This window comes from Rhamphochromis sp. 'chilingali', assembly GCF_963969265.1.
Source record: "Rhamphochromis sp. 'chilingali' genome assembly, chromosome: 7".
Taxonomy (NCBI): Eukaryota; Metazoa; Chordata; class Actinopteri; order Cichliformes; family Cichlidae; genus Rhamphochromis; species Rhamphochromis sp. 'chilingali'.
The window spans coordinates 20148086-20166151 of NC_137934.1; the positions used below are offsets into that span (position 1 = coordinate 20148086).

General features: G+C 43.0%; 1 protein-coding gene across 10 annotated transcripts in view; it reads left to right on the forward strand.

Moving 5' to 3' along the window:
* Positions 1 to 18066, forward strand: part of celf2 (cugbp, Elav-like family member 2) — a 247032-nt gene that overhangs the window by 157705 nt on the left and 71261 nt on the right. For all 10 annotated transcript variants that reach the window (XM_080888019.1, XM_080888014.1, XM_080888011.1 and 7 more), the window contains one exon: positions 8513 to 8595. In XM_080888019.1, coding sequence (XP_080744145.1) covers positions 8513 to 8595 — 83 coding nt within the window. The remainder of the gene's footprint in view (positions 1 to 8512; positions 8596 to 18066) is intronic.

Consider the following 18066-nt stretch of genomic DNA (forward strand, 5'->3'; position numbering starts at 1 on the left):
CACTCATCCTCTCCCTGTTTTTCCATCTGACAATCTGTTCTTATTGCGCTGTCAAATTCAGAATGTGTTCTCTGTCATATTCCCCCCATCCCTGCTGTCACTCAGCGGCTCTTTGACACACATAAATTATACACGTTAAGGGGCATTTTTACAGCTGCACAGAGAGAGCAACGAGAGAACGGCGAGGAGGGGGGCAGGAGAGGAAGAAATGGAGCGAGGTGGAGTATGTATTCCATGCCACCCAGAGGCCTGTGTGAGCAGTAATTGCAGTAAAGTATAGTTAATGTGGGTCAGCAGTTGAGTAGAACCCCAGGGGTCAAAAGGAAAGTAGAGGGGAAGGGGAATAATGGGGGGGAGAAATTCGTGTGGGTCACTGTAAGAACCCTGCCTCGGGTGGAAGGGCTCTTGGTGAAGCTCTGCGATACATCCCACACCTGTCTCTTTTTCCCCTTTTAATAAAGCATACTTTCATTCTGCTGGACTGCAGGACTTTGCCTCTGTTATTTTCACCCTACCCTACCGCCGGCCTTTTCCCCACTCTTTCTCCAGTCTGAGGTAATTCAAGCCCACACATTTGTGTGCTGAATAGAGCAGCTGGTGCCAACCTGGAGGTTTGGACCAACAAGATACGTCTTTAACCTTAACCCATGGGATTAAGCAAGTAAATTGGAGGTAAAAACATAACCTGTTCATATTCTAAAGAACTGACCTGTAATTATTTTAAATAAAATTACAGGTCAGGCGATTGGACAAATATATCAGCTCTTTGCAATGGATGGTGTCCATCAAACTTTGGCTTTTTGGAGCTAAAAAAGATATATATTCTATTTTTATTTCCTAATTTAGTTTTCTGTCTCCTCGAGAATTCAACTCTGTTGACCTGCAAAGTTACACTGAATAATAATAATAAGAAGAAGAATAACTAGCATTGGGATTTGGATGAAATCATGCACATTTCACTAATTTCCATCTTTAAGGAAACTCTCCAGTTTGTAATACTCATTCAGTTTTATGCTGTTTGTGCCACAAAACAAGGTCACTTCTGTATTGTTAATAATTTGGACCCCACACAGCATTCTGATAGTTGTTTACAGTTTATTTGTGAAACACACAATGCACTTCAGATCAGCACGAATATTCCAGCGTAGTCAGCTTTCCAGGTGGCCTCACACACACACCTCCTCTTCTGGTCTCTGACCTCCACCTCCCATATGGAAAAGAAATAGTAAAAACTTATATGATTTACTCATGAAAGTGGCCACTTTCTCATTACTTTTATATATATTGTTTTAGTAAGTAACCAAAACATACAAGTTTCATTATATAATTTTTCAAGGGATCTTATATCTGTTTTCACTCTTGTATGCTTTTCATACAAGTTTCACACAAGACAGATACAAACTTTATAAGATTTATATATATCTTTTCCATATGGGCTGTGCCTCCAACCTCCTTGGCACTGCCCCTTGAGCTCACCCCTCCCCTGCAACTGAGCCAGGGACCAAACCTCCGCCACAAGGCTGTCTTAAAAATATTTAAAATAATGAACATAGAGATTTGAGTAAATTTTAAAATAAATGGCTAATATAAAGTTGTACATATAAAACTCGTCCCATGCTTTTGTGAGCATGTCTGGAGTCACTGCTGTTGTTATGCTAACTACCTTCAATGACGTGAAACTCATGAATCTGCTCTTTCTTCCAGTCCATGTTTCCATCGTTACCCGTGCACAGCTTTAAATTAAAGTGCTGTGAAATCGTATTATTCTTTTTGATGGACTGGACTGAACCTGGACTGTGTTAAAGCTCAGAGTTGCACAAAGGGAGCGATACACAGGAAGATTCTCGTAGAGTTAGCATCTATCTGAATTTAACAAGCTGTCCCTGAGCTTACACTAGCAAAGCAAGCTAACTCGTCCCCACGACCACATGTGAAGACTGTACACTTTGAAATTCTTGTTTGAAGCCCATATGAATAGCCATGGGGGAAGACTTGTGAAAATACAGTTTAAAGACCAAACTTTATTTGGAGTCTGTGCCAGGCTAATTCTGGCCCCCGAGCCTTATATTTGACACCCCACTAATAGAAGTTATAAAGTGGCGTAACTGCACACCCTTTACACTGAAATTGGACTACAGTAAGTTTCTGTCCCTACAGATACAGTCTCCACAAATGTACCCCCAAGGGCTAATTATTGGATTTAAAGGTGATTACTTGTAAGTGCTTGTTCCGAGCAGTAAAAGGTAGATATTAGGACCATTTATTATAGATTCTGTGGTTGAGCGTGAGGAGACAGTCTGTTATACAAAAAGAAATGAGACTTTAAGGGTTTCCTCATATATTTAAGTTAAATTAAAAGGTATTTAATACCCGCTGACAAGTTTACTTTGTATCTGCCTTGTACAGGTGGAACAGTGGTCGCCTCACCTCACAAAGGTGCTAGGTTTAAACCTGCCCAGGGCGCTTGTCCTCCTTGTGTGTTTGGGTTTTCTTCAGGTGCTCCCACAGTCCAAAGACACACTCTAACTTCTAAATATGACAATGATTAAGGTAAAAAATTGTCACTGGACACGAATGACAGTGCCAGTAACTCAGCAGGTGCCACACCAATGACAAGCTAAAGGTCTAAACCTAAAGATGTAATAAGGTGCTTTATTTTCTGTAAGTGTGTTTAAATATAACAATTTCCATCAGCTCAAGATAAAAAATGATAGTCTAGAAACAGTCCAACATGGCCACTGGGAAACAGCGCTGAAACCCAGACTAATGAAAGTCATTTAAGTAGATTAGTTGGCACTCAGGCTAAGGTGACCCTCATGGCATGGAGGGGAGACTGGGATGTTCCCATTCAAATGAAGAGTTACAGAACAAGAAGAAAACATTATGAAATTAATTTGCAAAGAAAGTAAAATTACAGGTCAGGTTGTCACCTCTAAAGCGGGTTTAATTTTCAGACTCTAAGAACACGGCCTCGCGTGTGCCTGATTTTTAGAGAAAGCCGTTGGAAGGCATAAGTGAGAGAAAAAAAACCTCCTCAACTTGCCGATTCAGCCCCCCCTTCAGCTCCTCTGCAGCTCTGCTGTCTCGAGCTGAGAAGTTGGGGTCGACCTGTTGTTGGAGGGGGTAGATGTGTTGACAGAGGCAGGGGGCCGTGGGTCTTCGCTCAGTCAAAGGCCCCCTTCAGCAGCCATGAAGCATTTATGAACAGGCATCTCCCTCCTCTGCTCTCTATTCAACTCACAACGGTTGTTTCTCTCCCCTCTTCTTCTTCTCTTTTTTTTTCTTCTCACTTGCAAACGCTCTGCCCTCCTTTCCCATGTCCCATCTGGCTGTCTTGCTCTTTCTGTTACGTGCACACGTACACTCCAGCGTCTAATAGATTCCTTCCTGCCGCTCCAGATTTGTGCGTGCACGTCTCTGGTGTGTGGTTTTAAGTGTCCCTTTTCGACAACACAAGCAAAGTGTGTCTCCTTGCTCAGAGCCCTCTCGGCCTTCAGGTAAATGTTTGTTCTGCAGAAAAAAAGACACATGCACACAAATTGATGGAAAGAGCTTATTCGTGCTGGGCCCCTGCACCTGCTTGTGGTTGTAGTACAGGTATGCTTATGTGTAAATAAAAAGCAAACGTGCAGACCTACACCTAAAATATGCACACTCAGTGGCTTTCTGCAGGATTCTGTGTGTGTGTGTGTGTGTGTGTGTGTGTGTGTGTGTGTGTGTGTGTGTGTGTGTGTGTGTGTGTGTGTGTGTGTGTGGTCCACTCCTCTGCTCTTTGATCCTCATCTTGACAGCCCACCACCTGGGACGCTCTGCCACATGCCGCATGGCTCCAAGGCCCTGGCTACGCCGTGGGAATGACAACACACCGTGGCTAACACAGCGCTAACAGCCAACCCTCCCCTGCACATTATATGCCGTCAGAATCACTAATGCTAACACCAAAAGCTAACCCTCCCATATACAGATATGTAGAAAATGCCACTGGAATCAGAATTCACATCGAGCCGCTAACCCTCCAACATTGTTATTGGAATTGCTAATCGCACACAGGGGGGCAAAGCTTGAACACAGGTGCAATTGGAATTATAATGTACAAAACTGAGGCAATACTAAAAAGCTCGCCCTTGAATACACATAATCTCTACTTTTTACCCAGCATGCAGGAAATATACAGTTGAAAATTATGTGCCTCTTGCAAAAACAATGAAGCTAGTGAGAACACTTGTACATCAGATAATTTACTGTGTTTTTCTGGGTCAGTCTATGAGACTGATTGGACTCACCTCGGTGGTGAGGAGAGGTAGGTCAAGATGAGTCGCTGGTGTCATCCATGGACAAGCAGGCATGGTGGGGAGAGGCTGGCAGGGGGGACAGGGCAGGGGTCAAACTGGCACCACACATTGGTGGAAAACAGTACACATAAGTAGTTTTGAGACCCTTACAGTATACCTCTAAAGTGCATCTGCACAGGCCTTTTCAATTACTTTGCAATTAAACCCTTTATTTTTACTTTTTTAGGAGTGTTTAGATTATTCATTGAAAGTTTTGACTCTTTTGGCCCATCTTTCTCCCCTAAACCCCAACCAGTGGCGGCAGATGACTGCCCCTCACTGAGCGTGGTCCTGCGGAGGTTTCTTCCTGTTAAAATGGAGTTTTTCCTTCCCACTGTCGTCAAGTGCTCGTTCATTGGGGTTTTCTCCCTATTATTGGAGGGTCTTTACCTTTGAATATAAAGCACCTTTAGCAAGTTGTGATTTGGTGCTATGTAAATAAAAATGAATTGAACGGATCACCGTCATGTTCCCAAGGTCTGCTTTTAGAGCAGGGGTCGGGGAACTCCAGGCCTCAAGGGCTGGTGTCCTGCAGGTTTTAAATGTGTCCTTGATCCAAAACAGCTGATTTAAATGGCTAAATTACCTCCTAAACACGTCTTGAAGTTCTCCAGAGGCCTGGTAATGAACTAGTCATTTAATTCAGGTGTGCTGACCCAGGGTGATATCTAAAACCTGCAGGACACTGACCCTTGAGTCCTGGAACTCCCCCACCCCTGTTTTAGAGGGTATGGTGCTGCATGGCTCATATATTATGTGGGTGTTGGAGTTGTATGCAGTCGTTTCATTGCTCAGTAAAAACTTGTACATGTATTAAAAGCTTTTACATTTCAAGGATTTTTATTTTATTTGGTTTCCCACTGTTGGTGGAGTTTCATTATTTGATCGTCTCCTCTTATTAGGACTCTAATTTCAATAGTTCTTTGGACCATTCTTCACCATGGCTAATTTTAATTCATAGGCACACTCCACTGCTAATATTTGTGTAGTTTTACTCTTTTTTTTCTCTCTAATGGTGCTTTTTCATGCTGGCTTAACTACAACTACAACTTCAACCTAATTTAGGATTTTCAGTGCTTCTCCATCATCCGTATCCTCACTGGGTCTAATTTTTATCATGGAAATGCGGCACAAAGATGAAGCCGAACTGATGGAGATCAGCGATATGTGGAAGCCAGCACTTTTACCACAGAGTTTGGTGTGTATTTGCCATCTTTTTGGTGACCCACATGGAATACATTGAATACATTTTTACCCAGTGATATTCTGTCAGTCATGATTAATACCCCCGATTATCTCCCTGCCTTTAACCAGTAGAAGCTGGTGTGAAACTCTTGGTGGCAAATTGATACTGATAGCTGAAGCGGGGGGGCTTAGGGTTTAGTGAAGTGACACCCCGAGCCGTCTTTCACACTGGGGGTCATAGAGGGAAAACGCTAAGCTGAGAGTTATCCCTGCTAATACACAGGCACTGCACCATCTGAATCACAACACCAATCACGTTGCTGACGCTAGGCTAAGGGCCAACTATTCAACAGCCCTGGCACCCAGAGGACACCGCAGGAATTCAGATCCATTACACTCCCAGCCTCATCAAAGGGACTTTGGGATTTGGATGCTAAACCTGCTCCAGATGCTCACTGTTGGATTTCACTAAGATGCACTGCAGGGCAAGTGTCATCAGGGCTGATGTCTGCAGCACAGGCAACAAAACCTCAACCGATTCACACTGAATTGATTTGTGCCATAAAGACAATGGGGGAGACACCAAAGCAGATGTAAACAATGGTCCGCTCTGCTCATCTCTGGACAAATAAATACACAACAAAATTACCAGATGAGCAGAGCTGGAGGCAGCAGGTCCAAGCATATGAACATATGAACCTGGACTAAGATGCTGAAGCCATAGCAGTGCCTCACCTGTGGCTGCCTCATGCTAATGTGCAGTTTACTGATCCTCTTCACCAGGTAAGCAGCTGTAGGTGAGCAGAGGTTTAATGCAAGAAGAAGTCAATCCACAGTTTGGGATTTTATCCTGCAGTAGCTCCCTTTAATGTATCCATCCATCCATCCATTCGCTTCCGCTTATCCTTTTCAGGATCGCGGGGGGTGCTGGAGCCTATCCCAGCTGTCATAGGGCGAGAGGCCGGGTACACCTTGGACTGGTCGCCAGGCTAACACAGAGAGACAGACAACCATTCGCACTCACATTCACTCCTGCATTCACACCTATGGGCAATTTAGATTGATCACAAACTTTAATGTATATTAGTAATAATTTGGACAGCCATTCTACCGTCGTCTCCACTATCTTTCCCCGGGTTCAGTTTATGGACATGGGTATAGGTTTTATTTGAGAATCGGGAAGAAATGTCAAATATAAGTTCAATTTTGAGCACCAAACTCTTTGTTTCCTGCATTCTGGAGAATTTTTTTTATGCACCAGTTTCTTTTTACATTAATTTATGGTAAAAAAAAAAAAAAAAGAAAAAAAAAAAAGGATGAACAAGTAGTGAAATTTGTTGAAGTTAGGCTCTTGGGCATAATTCTCTTTGACAGGATATTTTTGTTTGGGTAACCTGTAACCTGGGTAAATGTGCATGTTTCACCTGCTCAGCATCTCAGCAAGATTTCTGCACGTTCATGTCTGTGATGATTGTAAGAAATCGCGCATCACAACTTTACTGAGATCTACGCGATTTTTTGTCCAACTTGGTGTGTTTGTTTGTGTCATGGATAACGAGGCTTACTACAAAAGATTCAGACATGAGATAAACGGAAGTGTTTTTGGGGAGACAATAACAGGACGGAACACCTGTGAAAGTCACAAGCTAACAGTAAACTCGCTGTGTTAGTTGGATGAGCAGCTCTCAACACATTCTCCACATTTTCAACAGTGGCGGCAGTGGCAGTGACACACGCATGCATTCAGCCACTGCATCCTTATGGCTGCCTTCTTTTCGAAGCAGTAACTTAATGATTGCCTGCATGTGGCATCTTTAAACTGTATCTACAAAAACATGGTTTATGCTCTCCCCAGAATGCTAGTTTTAGTTCAAACACTGGATTTATTTGAGCCCGCCGTGGGTTGCCTTGATAAATGTTCTCCCCGTTACATCTCGTTTGGAAATTTCCCCATAGCTGTTCGACAGTCGTGTCATGAGAACGTAAACGCAGACACAAAATCCTCACCGTGAGCGATTTGTCCAAACCTTGTGTTTGACATAAACAGCTGCTTGCTGTGTGTACGAGGAAAATAGAAGAGTCACACCTCGGTCTCTGCCCTACATTTTCCTCCCGCTGGCTTATTTTTGCCTGACTGTGCAGGTTTGTGTGCTGACTGAAAATGGCCCGTGACTGCGGTGTTTCAGCCCTACTCTCGTTTCCCTCCCTGCTTTCTTCACTGCAATTGTGTATACATTTACATTCGAGTCCAGTTGTGGTACTGTGTGAGAGTGTGAGCATGCAAGCACCTTGTAAAGTTTAATTTGCAGGTCTAAAGACATTGCAGTGTCAAAGTTAAACGTAGCTCAAATTTTGATTTAAAGTGATTTTTAGTAGCCTGATCAGTGAATTGCATTGACACTTCAAACTGAATCATGCCAAGGTTTCAGTCGCTGATTTCTTTATTTTACTTTTTGTCAGATTTACAGTTTTTTCCACTGATTTTAGATGGCTTCACTACTTTTTGATGAATCGTTTAAATATGATCATTTAAAAACTGCTGTAACATGTGTGTCACCTGAATGTTTCCATTTCCAGCCCACATTTGTCAGAAATGTCGAGATGCAAATAAAGGGAGCATAAATAAATGAGTCAGCGCTTTCTTTGGTGAATGAACGATAAAGCAGCTGTTCACAGATCACTCTGGGATTAATGAAGAGACAACCTTGCTTCTCCACGTTCCTGTCTTCGTTTCCTTGTTGTTCGCATGTGAGTGTGTGTCTGTGTGAGTGTGTGCTCATGCATCACTTTGTGTGCACGGTTCCTCCAGGCTCAAGTCATCAGCGTTGAAACAAACTAAAAAAAAAAAGTGTTCTCTTCCTCTCCGTTAGGATGTTTTCTCCTTAACATTCACTCAGCGTCTCCCAGTGTCGACAGGTGATGCCAGGCAGATGAAGAGAGAAAATGCTCTTTGTTGCTTCTTATGCTCATCTCTCTCTCTCTCTCTTTCTCCCCAGGCTGCTGTTTTGTCACGTTTTACACAAGGAAAGCTGCCCTTGAAGCTCAGAATGCACTGCATAACATAAAGACCTTAACAGGGGTGAGTGTGTGTCCTCATTCTCCTCTGCCTACTTTCTCCTCTAATCACACACTTACAGCGGTACCTCGAGGCAGCCCCGCCCGACCCCGCCCCACACCGACCTGTGTTGTGTGTGTGTGGGTGGGTATGAATACGCAAGTAACTGCCTCAGTGTGTTGCGCTGCTGCTACAGAGCATTTGTGAGTGACCGAGAGTGCGAGCAGGTGACTGTCAAGGTTAGTTCAAAAGTTTGGAGGGAGTCTATGTCCACTGGTTCTTTCCAAGCTTAAGTGTGAATGTCATAAAAGTCAAAAACCATTATTACCACCATAACAGCCACCGGGTCACCAGGGGACTGTCTGGAGTTAGAAAAGTTTCTAGAAAATAGAAAATGATCCATTTCAGACATTCGTTCAGTTTTTGTTGTTAAAAAGATTTTGGATGATCCAAAAAAGGAAACATTTCTAATGAAAGTAGGTGGACTTCAGCCTAAAACCCAAGCTCTACCTTTATCCTAGAAGGTTAGTCAGTGTAGCCTACCTAATAGAAGAACCACAGACCATCTTTTGATATGTACACAGATAGAGGCAAATAAGATCCCTGTGTTGCACCATCACTCAGCCGCAGACCGCAGAGCTGCATGTAAAAACCTCAGTATTTATCCTGTCGGCTCTGGGTGCAGACAGTAGTCCCGTGAGTTCACAGCAATCGAATGGACATAAGGTCTCCCGCCTCCTGCGCACTATCCTGAAATCACCTTTAAATAAACCAGATTGACTATTTCCAATATGGAGAACCTGTCAGAAGCAGACTGTAGCGCGCTGTGTGCCACATATGAAAGAGTGCAGCTGAGGACAGTGTCCCAACCTGAGTCTCCTGATGCTGTCTGGAATTAATTTGTGAAAAATGCTCGAGTCGTAGTACTACGTGCTTCATGTGTCACTCGCACACAGTCTCATGTTGATCTTTGGTGGCTTCTTCCACCTGTTACTGGTGCTGCTACCACCTACGATTAGACAGTGTGCTTTCACATTAAAAGTCCACAATAAGAGACCAGAGAGGTAGTGGAAGCACATATATATACTATCATTCCCTCAGCACTTCCCATGTACATATAGAAAATCTAGAAAATGTCTTTGTCCTATATTTTACTGTATATAGTAGCCATTTGTACATCATACAAATTACTCTTTTATTTGACTTGAATCATCATTTTTAGCAGTTTTGGCTTTTTTTTTTTCTTATTTTTTGGTTTTATTTTCAAACATAACTCAAATGGACTTTTTCTACCTGAGCCATGTGCTGCTGTAACAAGTGGATTTCCACAGTGTGGGATTAATAATAATAATCCATACCCATCTATGTAATTCTCGATCATGACATGCAAGTTAAAGACTCATCTTTTAGACAGTTTTTAAGAGTTGCCTTTTACTTTTGTTTGTAATTTCTCTTTACACACTTTGCACATTGTGAAAAAGCGAAACAAAATTCAGAGGTTTCCAGTTTCGAACTTGTTGTGTAACGCGTATGTAGACAACAAAGACCACATCTGACCATCTACGAGCGCACTCATTGCCAAATGCAGTGGTCTGATTGGTCACATGTGTTTATTTCGATCCGTTCAAAAAGTAATAATAATAATAAATTCATCCTGTGATATTACATGGTTGATGTCAACGGCTGCGTTAAGAATCGGTGACTTTTAGAAATATTTTTACTGCACAAAATATTGATATAAATTTTTCACATGCTAACTTACCACATTTAACACTGTGCACTTCTGCACACAAGATGCATCCCATGTAATGTGGGTTTGCTCTCTGTTTGTCACTGATTAGAATGGCTGTAACAGACTAATGAGCCTGCTAGTCAGTTGGTGAGAGTGGGGCACCAACTGCTGATAACATATCAATGCGCTGACAACATCGAAATTGAGTGCCAGCAGGTGAGGAGACGTTTCCACTGAAATACAGACATTACAACTAGTTATTGCCAGTGATTTATAATTTATCGGCTTTTAGTGTAATGATATCATCTGCTGTTGTTTCGCAAAAACGTGTTGTCCAAATTTATTCCAAGCAAATGTTCACCAAAAGCTGACAATCACCCACTCGTCCCCACTTTATATTTTCATTACTGGCTTCGGCAGTCTGCAGGAGTTTGTGTTGTGTTTCCCTTTGCTTCTAGCCTGCACGCTCATCCTTGTGCAAAGATGATTAGAGAACAATCATCAAAACACGCTGCCACTAGCAGTCGAAAACACTTGCATGTTTATCTGCTTGCTGGCATCTGTTCCTGCTTTTCTGGACACCCGTGCATATGCCTGACTATAAAGGAGTGTGCTGGTGCTCCATTTTCCAATATTGTTCCCTCTTGTGGCCCAGGAGAGCAATAGAGGAAGTGGGCTGAAGCTTGCTCGCACTCTCACACTTTTAGCCCTGGGTGGATATTTAGAGGCCCCCAGATCCCTTCTGCTCGGGTTATTGGCTGCTTCCCCACCCCTCTCCTCGTCTGTGCCAGCTAACTGGAATCTCATCAGTTGAGCGCCTGCACGCTCTTACTTCTGTCGGTTGGATCAGTGGATAGCCCCCCTGGGCAGGACAGGGTGGATACTACGAATCCCACAAGAGCCGTACGTGGGATTTATGCTCCCGCTCCCGATTCAGAGTCAATCTTGTTGTTTTGCACAGAGTCACCGTGTTAATTGCTCGTGGAATAAGTATGTTAAATTTCGGCTGTTTCTCTGCACCGTGAGAGCTTGTCACTTATCCCTGGTTGGAGGTGTGAAACAGCCCAGGGGAGGACACATACTGCAGCAGTTTCAGGATTATAGGAACATGAAATCGCCTTCTTCTACACCATAACACCATCCCTCCCTCTGTTCTGTCTGGTCATCCCTCTTCCTCACTTGCTTCTCTCTCCTGCAGCATTCGTTTGGGCCTTTTTGATGTCAGGTAGCAGTAAATTTGGGTCTGTATTTGGTCTCTGAAGCAGAGTAAACAACACATTATCAGAGCGTCTTTAAAACGTCAGTACAAAACATTACACCTAAACTTGTAGAAAATGCATTTATTAACATTTAAATATGTCTATCTGGAAATTATGATGCCTCTGGTAGGTAATATCTGTCATATGGAAGCCGAGCAAGAATATAGTAAAACATTTCTTTATATTTAATTCTCTAAGCTTGAATGAATCGCATTTAGTTTAAATTAGGGTTAGGGTTGATATTTCCAATCAGGAGTATATTTGCTCGTCTCTATCAGCCCTCTATCACTTGCAGATAACATTTCTTTAGAGATGTTGTTCATGGCAAGGTTTTCTAACAGCCCAGAGGGAGCAATCAGCAGGAGGAGATTTTTAGGTTGGGTTTTTTTTGTGATAGTTAATTTCTCTTTGATTTAATGAGCGGTAGTTTTCTGAAACAGCTGAGTTCTTTGGCTCAATGAAAAGTTGGAACAGAGCAGAGTCATGAAATAAATAATAAATAAAGGAATAAAAATTAGTTTTAAGATGTGTTTTCAAAAACTGCAATACCATGGACAGGGAGGTGTGAACAAGCTCAGTTGCCCCTGGTTTTCAGTCCGGTTGTTTGGACTACCAGGAGCAGCTGGTCTATGGACCTCAGCAAACTTGAGGGAAAATGGGGGGAGGCCAGGATGCGTAATGTTCTTGCAATGGCGAGTACCAGTTAGAAGACAAATCCCGACTAACTGCAGGCAAAAAAGGGAAACTTTACTAAGGCCAACACAGTGTGCATTACAATAGTCCAGACACATTGTGATAAAAGCATGAATGAGACATTCAAACCTTTTAAAAGATAAAGCTGATTTGATGGTGGATAAAAGCCTCAAGTGGTAAAAACTAGTGTTAATAACAGAATTCAGCTGCTTATTTAGTATAAAAATCATGCTCCAGTTTAACACCAAGGTTTCTCACTGTGGGTTTAGCACAAAGGGCCATGGTCTAAAAGACGAGCGGCACAGAGTCTGAACCCAGTGACCCCAGTGTTACTTACTCTAGATTCACTTTAAAAATCAGATGTGGTGGTTAAAAAAGTAACCTATATTTTAAGCAGTAATACGTAACAAATAAGCCATATTTTATTGGTTACATATTAAGGAGGGAAATCCCACTCTGCATATAGGTTTGGGTTATCATAGACTACCTGCATGCATTCTTATTTACCACTTCATTCTTTTTGCATCCAGAGGATTCACCCACTGCTGGCCTTTAGAAAGAATAAAGGTTTAATGCACTTATGCCCTGGCTTAGCTTTTCAAACCTGCAGGCTGCATTCATCTTTTATAAACAGTCTGTCTATAGTCCATCTGTGTTCTCTAGCAGGCTCTGACCATTCCTCAGTACTTCTGCTGGCTGGCAACTAAGTGACTGAAAGTATGAAATAAAATTTGAAATTAAATATTTTTTTTACATCAACCTTGTAGAGGATTAAAGCAGTTTTTCTAACCCCAAATTGTGTCTTTTAAGCTCTTCATGGCCCCAGATTTGGGTTAGGGCAGCCTATTTGTAGCCTCACAGGCAAGCCCCAGGACAAAACAACTCCACTGAGCCACCCGCTACTGCTTGTAGGGGTTGTAGCTTTGTGCCAAGTGCTGTAACAGAGTTTTTAAAAATGAAGCTGAAAGTTGTTTCTTTGAAACAAGAATCTGCGGAGCCCAGCGGTGAGATTTAAAAGGTTGCTCATAAGTGCTGGAAGTAAAGGAAAGTTTATTGTCATGTTTGTTCATGAAAAGCTTCTGGGAGCAACAAATATTAAAAATGTTAACCCATGTAAAAAAAAAAAAAAAAAAGCAGGTGACACATATGCAATTAAACCCGCATCATATTCATCATGTCAGAGGCGGACAACAACAGCTTATGCGATTGTCCTGTATTGATGGACGGATATGGTTTTAGATTTAATATACAGGGAAGAGGACCGAGGACACACTTGCAAAACACTAAATCAATAGCAGCATAATGACGGAGCATTGAGTGGTTTATGCTGGATTTTTTTTTGACTGGCTTCAACTCAGCTCAAAATGGGAAAAAAAGGGCCAAAAAATAAAATAAAATGAGAGTAAGGATCCAGTGGGAGGCAGAAATAAACAGATGATGAGGATGGCGGATTAATTGCTGAATGAGGCATGTCAAGACAAAAGGAGAGCAGACAGAGAGAGGGGGAAATTGAGCAGGAGGTTAGCAAAGGTGATGGGCAGATGGACAGGAAAAAGGTGGAGTAGAGCACTCCAGCACGCTCGAGGGCAAAGCAATAAACGGGGCGCAGTTAAAAACCAATACCTGCTTATTAACTTCCCCACTCTCCTGGCTTGTAAAAAGCCAGCAGAACAATGTTTGTATTGGCACTCATCCCCTCCCTCGCTCTATCTCTCCTTCCAAACCCAAGGCCCTAACAGGCAGAGATGCAATCAGAGTGGAAAGCTGGACGGGGGCCAGACTGGAGAAAAGGGCACCGGTATTGGCAGCCATGTTGGTTTAGGGCAAAAAAAACAGTTGAATGGCTGCCATTTTTTGCGAAAAGGGATAAGTGAAGGGGGTCTGTGGTTTTATGTGATGAATCTCTCCCTGCTCGGTTCTCACAGAGGTGATGGCGGTGGCGAGAGCAAAGCGGAGAGGTGTAGGCTTCCTCGCCAGTTGGAAAAAAAACAAGAGAGAAAGAAAAATGACAGCGCTGCTTGTTGCTTCTCTCCCGGCCCCATCTCCATCACTCCTCTGATGTCTCTCCTGAAGATTTGTCAGCGATCCGTCAGCGCACTCGTACCAAATGTATGCATATGTGATTGTATGCATGCAGAATGTGTATATTCATGTCAGCTCCAGACATGCCTGTCATATTTCAGCGATGAAGTAATGTTTCTAGAGAAGATACAGGTCACAACACGAACTGAGTGTCAGAACAATTTTTCTTTTCAGTTTTCACCTCAGTTGTATCAAAAGCAAGGTTATCATTTACTTTTTCTTTTGGTTGATTGCTTCCGTTTTGTTTAGTTCCAAGAAGATAGTGGCCAGCAAACAAGATTATATTTATGAGTGTAGCTCAGCTTGCAAGGTAAAGTGTCATTGCTGTTGATGCTGAATGATAAGGATTTCACTTTTCAACCACTTCTTGTGCAGCCTATGCAGAGAAATTTGGGTTATTTTTACACTTCAGATTTTGAAATTGTGAAACTGCTAAAATATACGCTGCTAGTGTGTATGCATTAGAGGCTGTGGTTTGTGGATTCTTACATCTTTTGAGCCAGGCTAGCTTTTCACCCCGTTTCTAGCCTGTATGCTAAGCTAAACGAAGTGGAAGCGAGCTAATGTTTCTTATTTAGCTATAAACTCAGTGTAATAAATAAATATAGCCAAATATAGTCCCACTCTAGTGTTTAAAGCCTTGACTTTTCATTATGGATGTCTCCAATTTGGATTATTGGAGCCAGTGGTGACCATATGTGACAAATAATGGTGGTTAGTATGGTTGCATTGCAAATATACCAGCTAATTGATGCTCAAATTAGAATTTTGCTTACAAAAACTAGAGTGTAGGTGTCTTGAATGGTTCGTTAATACATTAGACCTCACTATAAGCCATATTGTGTGTCAGATTAAAAAGCCCTGAAAGGCAGAAACCTTATAAGTTTCAGTCATTATTCAGACACACAGAGGCTTGTTGAGCACCAATGGTGTCAAATTTAGATGCAGTGGCATCATTTACTGCCATCATTTTTTAACGTGAAGGGTTAAGGTTTTGAAAAGGGAGCATGCCGTCCCATGCCACACTCTTTTCTGAGATCCTAACCAAGTATTTTCTGTGAAAAGAAAAAGAGGGTGAAAGAGCAAAACATAAAGCTTACAAACAGGAAGCGGCAAGTGTTGTCACAACTGATGTGTTAAGGCACGAACGCCTAAAGATCCAAAGTTGTGCTCAGATCAGAAGCTGATGGCTCAGCTGATAATCACCTTCACAACAAGTTGGCAAATCATATAAAAGTCACTCTGTTTCACCTGCTATAGCGTGCCTACAGCTGTTGCTGCCTCTGCAAGCTGCTTTGCAACCCATCCCCAGCCCAGTTCTTCCTTTTAACTGCGTTTCTGAGTAAACATTAAATCTGCCGTAATTGTGCTTACTTTGCTCTTAATGAGGGGATCTTCCACATCTAGCTTATCGTGTATATACAGCTTAAAGATTCAGATCTGTCCTAGATGATGCAGTTCATATGGTTACTTTGAATTTGATCTTCAAAAACGAATAAATTCTGAAGATGTGACACTTGCTGTGTGGCGCAGGTAGAGGGCTTTTCTACACCCAGTTGTTTCATTACAACCTTCGGGCTGTTGTTTTGTGTGTGGACATCCATCCTCACACCCGTCATCTTTCAAACAATGGAATTTGTGACCGTTCATGAATCCAACCATTCATGCTTTCACAGTCAATAAAACTGCGTTCAGTTTGACTATTCAACCTCAGTAATAGCAGTGTCGCTAGGCAGCACGGCACATAAATCAGCAGGTGGATTAATCTATAAAAAAGTAAAGAGAAAAATAAAAAACAAAAAATAATGAGTTGTCTGCATGGCACACACACGTAGAGCCTTTTCGGCGAGGACAGATAGGCACGACTGTTTCTCTAAAACAACAGCTTTCACTAGAGTTGTTTCTAATGACGCGCTAATGAAGCTCGGGGGGGGGTGGAGACAAAGTGTGTGCGTCTGTCTGCGTGTGCGTGTGTTGCCTGGAGAGCCATGTGTTCATCTCTCCAACTCTAATAGCACTGGAGAGGGCTAAATATGCTTTTTCTTCTCTCTCGCGCACACACAGACACACACAGAAAACCCTACCATAACCCATCTATTGTCGAAAAACATGCCCTGTACCCCTGGAGCGATGTAAAGCCATAAGACCCAACCCCTGCTGCATGGACTGATCCACACCCCTGCATGACTCTTGAGCACACACACAAGCTCTACACTTTCATGTGCTCGCAAGCATATGCCCCAGCACAGCCTGAGTTTATTGCATTATTTTTTTTCTCCCCCTTTCACCTTTTTTTAATGCCCCCCTCCTGGTCCTCTTCACGCTAACACGACGGCGAGACGCGTACACGAACAACAACAACACACGGCGAGTTAAAGCCTGTCAGCCTGCCTGTCAGACAAGGTTGTTTTAGATTTTCCACTAAATTGAACTCTTTCATTAGTGGCTGACAGATGTCTAAATGCCCAGTGTCTCCCCCCTCCTATTTCCACCCTTGACGCCCGCCGAGTGGGCCCCAGGGCTGCTGCTCCCCATCTGAAGCTGGGGTTGGAGGAAAGAGGGTGGATGGAGAGATGGAAGGAGGGGAGGGATGGTAGCTAATCTAGGACGTGTCCTCTGGAGCGCCCTCCAGCTCAGAGAAGTTCAGTCTTTTTATCCTTGGTTTTCTTTTCTCACTCCCTCCACCTCTTGCCCTCTCTCCATCCATCCATCGCTCACTTTCTGTCTTTCTTTTGTCCTGTTGAGTCTCTCACTCCATCTCTGTCCCTCTCCATCGCTCCTTTTTCTTTGTGAAAAAGGATGAAAAAGCCCTTTGATTCACAGTTTCTCTCAAGGATATTTCTTTCTGACAGTAAGACGGAAGGGAGGGGAGGGAGGCAAGGGAGAGGAAGGTTGATTAGGGTGTTGGCTAGGATGGTGTGGAGGGGGTTGGGGTGGGGTGGGGTGGGGGGGGGGGGGGGGGGCATCAGACGCGATCAGTCAAGCCCAGTCCTCCATGTGGGCGGATCAGAGCGTTTGTTGAGCACCAAGCTTGATAAGAAATGTGGGGCTCATTAAAAGCTACCATCGTACTGAGACCACACACACACATGCAGGTCCCTACTTCCCTTACCTTTCCGCTGGTGAGATAATTAGTGATGCTCCACTGCCAGAGCACAAGCACAAGGTTGTGTGTGTTCGCACATCAAAGGCCCCTCATCAAAGTAAGTGTGATCTGGAGCAAGGTTAAGGTTTAAAAGCAGCAATTTACAGTCCAGAGACAAAAGCCATTTAATCGGTCATTTATTATTATTTCAAGTTGGCGGACAAAGCTGCAGACAGAACCGCCGACTGTAAGTGATAATGTGCACTATCAGTTTGAATGATGTGAATGAATATGATTCTTTCATGCACAAGGCCTGGCGGTCTTGAGACTCTCACTGTTCCCGTCTTTGAAGGGAATTCGTGAGCTCGCTTTGAAACAATCGAAGATTCTGGTTGCTTTCTCGCTGCAGGCCTAAGTGTTTACTGCGGCTCATTTTTTCCTCACGACAGTTGCATTTAAATGTAAAATAAAGTGCTGTGCAAAAGTCTCGAACCGCCCCGCATATCTTTTAAATCTTGCATCCAGAGGAATGGTGGCTTTTTATGTTTAAGTCACTTAATACTGACTCCTGAATCATTTAAGCATAAAAAGGGAGTCTACCTCGAGGGAAGAACCAGTATTGTGTCTTCTTTAGATGAATCTAT